General features: G+C 41.1%; 1 protein-coding gene across 1 annotated transcript; it reads left to right on the plus strand.

Moving 5' to 3' along the window:
- Positions 1-290: 290 nt before the first annotated feature.
- On the plus strand, positions 291-3,122 carry LOC311150671 (Krueppel-like factor 4). Its single transcript, XM_084188174.1, has 3 exons — positions 291-503; positions 1,033-2,074; positions 2,216-3,122. The coding sequence occupies exons 1-3, from the start codon at positions 417-419 to the stop codon at positions 2,389-2,391; spliced, it is 1,305 nt and encodes a 434-aa protein (XP_084044300.1). The 5' UTR covers positions 291-416; the 3' UTR covers positions 2,392-3,122.
- Positions 3,123-5,235: the final 2,113 nt, after the last annotated feature.

A 5,235-nucleotide genomic window follows, 5' to 3' on the forward strand; every position in this document is an offset into this window, starting at 1 on the left:
CTTGGCTTTTTTGAAACTCAATATCATGACAGCTTTCTCATCATCACAGCTCTCTCTGCAAAGTAAAACTTACTGAAAAGTAAAGTGTTATATGCCCGATACAACCCTTTGACTATTTAATTAAGGCAAACATACTATGGCTTTTGTAAATACGATTTTGATATTTTGTAAGATTTTATAATAAAAGTATAGCCTACCTCAGCACTTCACCCTATTGGTCGACAGGTGAAACGGCTTCTGACACGCCCACAAAGGGACGGGGCTATAAGTGGCTGGCACTACAGTAATCAGGGGTTATATCGTTTGGTTAAGAGTTGGATTGCGTATCGTTAGATGTTTTGTGGTAAATCTTTCAGCTTCGTTTGCCTTACTGAATTTGGACAGGTGTGAAAGGTTAAGCAGAATAACATTTTGAAATGGCTCTCGCTGATGCGATGCTGCCGTCGATTACTACGTTTTCCAGCAGTAAGACTATGGAGGAAAGACAGTCTGCAATTGTCCATGTAAGTGTACTTTTTTCCCCCGATGTAATTTCTTCAACAGAAACTAGCTTAAAATACAAAGTTGATAACATAGTGTGCATATTAAGTCTATAGCTTGCTTTTCTTTTGTTTATTTAGCCATTGTCATTTGCACGAGATAAATGTACCCACTGGGCAAAAACTGTTTGAATCAACGTTGTTTCCACGTAATTTCAACCCAAAAAATGCAATGTGATGACGTTGAATCAGCGTGGAAAACTGATTGGATTTGAAAAAAGCAATTAACCTAAGGGAATTTCGTCATTTTCCCACCCAACTTTTAACCTAAATCCAAATACGTGGTGACAATTTTGGTTGATTTCACGTTGAATTCACATTTCACGTTGAATTCACGTTAGTTGACTCAAACAAAGGTAAATCAAAACTTACTTATCTGTCCAGTGGGTATAGCCTATATAGGCTACACAAAGAAAAATCAACAACTGTTTTGGAAAGAGGTTCTTGACTGAAACAATATTTAAATGCCAATGTCGTTTTATTTACATTATAGGACTGGAAAGTAGATGGTTGTAATACCAGAACAACAGGTGATGACTTGAGATCCCAGATCGAAGTGGAGCTCAGTATCGTTGAATCACCTGCAGTGACCAGAGATGAAGATGACCTGGGGAAATTCTTGGATTTAGAGTTCATTTTATCCAACACCATTGGATCTGAAAGTGGAACCAACAACAATAACAACTCATCTCAACAGTCGTGCTCATACTCACTGCCTGAGTCGCCGGAAAGCTGCAGCACAGGGCATGACAGTGACGGTTCTCAGCTCACACCCAACGCTTATGGCAGCTATAACTTCAACACAAGTCCTGGGCACAGTCTGGTAGCCGAGCTGCTAACCCCAGAGATGAACTATCAGAGCGACACACTGCTAGACTACAGGCTGAAGCGTCCTGCCACGGACAGGCGGGAGTACACTGAACTGCGTGCTTTGAACATAGCCACTGCCACTCCAGTCCACTTACAAGTGACCAACTCTCATCCCATGGGATACAAAATAAAGACAGAAAACACTGAGCAGTCGTGCATGATGGCAGGTGACTTCATAGGACACATGTATGACGAGAAACACATGCTTTCCATGCACACAGAGTTCGCGCACCATCAACCTGCTGTTCAGGGGTTTGTACCTCACGGCATGCAACAGAATGTGTCCCGAGATCGGATGGGGCGCAAAGACTGTCACTTGGCAGAGATGAACTCTCATCACCAGCATTCTCACATGGCACACCTGCAACAGTATGAGCCATATCCACCGCAGTACGCGCATCACCAAGGTGCGCAACAGTATCATGGACAGTACAGGATGTTCAGGGAGCCCATACGGGTGCACCACCCGTCCATGCCGGGGGTGATATTGACCCCACCATCTTCGCCACTTTTGGAGTTCTACGCGCCAGAAGATGGCAAACCCAAACGGGGCCGCCGGTCATGGGCGAGAAAGCGCACGGCGACGCACAGCTGTGAATTCCCTGGATGTGGGAAGACTTACACCAAGAGTTCCCATCTAAAGGCTCACATGCGAACACACACAGGTAATTGCACATTTAATTTACTATATAACCTACATGTTCTTCTGTTTTGTTGGAATCTATCTGCTATGTTTTCAAAAAATAATTACACACACTAGCCTATTATGCACAAAAATCTAACTGTATTGTCCTTGTAATCCACAGGTGAGAAACCGTACCATTGCAATTGGGAAGGCTGCGGTTGGAAATTTGCTAGGTCTGACGAGCTGACTCGTCATTATAGGAAGCACACCGGTCAGAGGCCTTTCCAGTGCCACCTGTGTGAGAGGGCCTTCTCGCGCTCAGATCACCTCGCACTGCACATGAAGAGGCACATGTAAACAGAGACAGTTGGATCTGACTTTGAACGTTCTATTTTTGTATCATGGCAATAGACTGGACATGACATGTAAATGCTTGTACATACTATTATTCTCTTCTAAATTATGGTAGTACAATATTTAAGGAAAAGGAGAGCCTTTCTTGCTTACTCTTCCATTTAAATTATTGAGTGTTGGTGACTGCTGATGGTTGCTATTTTGGCTTTTGAAATAAAACACTGAACAAGGGCTGTAGCCTACCCAATATTCTTTGTACATATGCCTACATGTAAATGGACATTTGTTTTCTATCACTTACGCCTACTGCATAACTTTGATACTTTGTTGCTGTTTACAAGAATCACCAGAATTTCTATGGTTTTCTATAGTATTTACAATAAAACTATGCACATTTCAAAACATTTTTTAAATCTTCTATTTAATTGTTTGAATACTTAGGCTTATTAAGCTTCTCAAAGTGCTCTTAATTAAATGAGGTACTAAACACTGCCTTTCAATGTTTCATACATTTTGTATACAAAATGATGCTAACGTTGTAAGGAAATATTCTCCCAAAACTGTACTAGATATACTTGAAGCTCTGGGCAAAATATTTAAAAACTTGTAAGGGCAATGCATTTTCACTCTTGGACAGCAACAAATTGTATTTCACTCTGTAAGTGCAATATAGTTTTGTAAAATCATCAAGATAATAGCTCTGTGTTTTATGAAAATAAAATAATATGGAAATGAATAATTGTTTATATTTTTTATTTGACATGAATAGTGTTAAGATCACAGTATGGTCTGGCCGAGAAATCGAAAAACCCTCCTAAAGGACATACATTTTTATAACAGTGGGTCTAGGATGAGGTCTAATATCCCCTTTGTAATAGTAATAGGTAACACTTTTATTGAGGCTTCCTAAGACAAGCCTAGGGACATACTACCTGAACGTGGCCCATAGTATACTGTAGACCTAAAATTATATTATTTACACACCTTCACAGACAATTATATAGGCTTAAGTATAGTATTTATTAGGATCCCCAATTAGCTTCTGCCAAGGCAGTGGCTACTCTACCTGGGGTCCAGGAAAAGTAACCATGGTTATATTTTGGTTTCCTCATTTTGAATTCAACGTGTGAGAAATATATAAATCAACACCATGTACAGTGGGGGAAAAAAGTATTTAGTCAGCCACCAATTGTGCAAGTTCTCCCACTTAAAAAGATGAGAGAGGCCTGTAATTTTCATCATAGGTACACGTCAACAATGACAGACAAAATGAGAAAAAAATTCCAGAAAATCACATAGTAGGATTTTTAATGAATTTATTTGCTAATTATGGTGGAAAATAAGTATTTGGTCAATAACAAAAGTTTCTCAATACTTTGTTATATACCCTTTGTTGGCAATGACACAGGTCAAACGTTTTCTGTAAGTCTTCACAAGGTTTTCACACACTGTTGCTGGTATTTTGGCCCATTCCTCCATGCAGATCTCCTCTAGAGCAGTGATGTTTTGGGGCTGTCGCTGGGCAACACGGACTTTCAACTCCCTCCAAATATTTTCTATGGGGTTGAGATCTGGAGACTGGCTAGGCCACTCCAGGACCTTGAAATGCTTCTTACGAAGCCACTCCTTCGTTGCCCGGGCGGTGTGTTTGGGATCATTGTCATGCTGAAAGACCCAGCCATGTTTCATCTTCAATGCCCTTGCTGATGGAAGGAGGTTTTCACTCAAAATCTCACGATACATGGCCCCATTCATTCTTTCCTTTACACGGATCAGTCGTCCTGGTCCCTTTGCAGAAAAACAGCCCCAAAGCATGATGTTTCCACCCCCATGCTTCACAGTAGGTATGGTGTTCTTTGGATGCAACTCAGCATTCTTTGTCCTCCAAACACGACGAGTTTAGTTTTTACCAAAAAGTTCTATTTTGGTTTCATCTGACCATATGACATTCTCCCAATCCTCTTCTGGATCATCCAAATGCACTCTAGCAAACTTCAGACGGGCCTGGACATGTACTGGCTTAAGCAGGGGGACACGTCTGGCACTGCAGGATTTGAGTCCCTGGCGGCGTAGTGTGTTACTGATGGTAGGCAAAGTTACTTTGGTCCCAGCTCTCTGCAGGTCATTCACTAGGTCCCCCCGTGTGGTTCTGGGATTTTTGCTCACCGTTCTTGTGATCATTTTGACCCCACGGGGTAAGATCTTGCGTGGAGCCCCAGATCGAGGGAGATTATCAGTGGTCTTGTATGTCTTCCATTTCCTAATAATTGCTCCCACAGTAGATTTCATCAAACCAAGCTGCTTACCTATTGCAGATTCAGTCTTCCCAGCCTGGTGCAGGTCTACAATTTTGTTTCTGGTGTCCTTTGACAGCTCTTTGGTCTTGGCCATAGTGGAGTTTGGAGTGTGACTGTTTGAGGTTGTGGACAGGTGTCTTTTATACTGATAACAAGTTCAAACAGGTGCCATTCATACAGGTAACGAGTGGAGGACAGAGGAGCCTCTTAAAGAAGAAGTTACAGGTCTGTGAGAGCCAGAAATCTTGCTTGTTTGTAGGTGACCAAATACTTATTTTCCACCATAATTTGCAAATAAATTCATAAAAAATCCTACAATGTGATTTTCTGGATTTTTTTTTCTCAATTTATCTTTCATAGTTGACGTGTACCTATGATGACAATCTTTTTAAGTGGGAGAACTTGCACAAGTGGTGGCTGACTAAATACTTTTTTCCCCCACTGTATGTCTCCTTATAATGACTAATATCACTAGTACCCATGCTGATTTAGGCCTATATGTCAATTTTTTATTCAAAATGAAACCAAAATATGTGTGGCTCCTTACATT

The sequence above is a fragment of the Coregonus lavaretus genome (genome assembly GCF_964263955.1).
Source record: "Coregonus lavaretus genome assembly, chromosome: 23".
NCBI lineage: Eukaryota > Metazoa > Chordata > Actinopteri > Salmoniformes > Salmonidae > Coregonus > Coregonus lavaretus.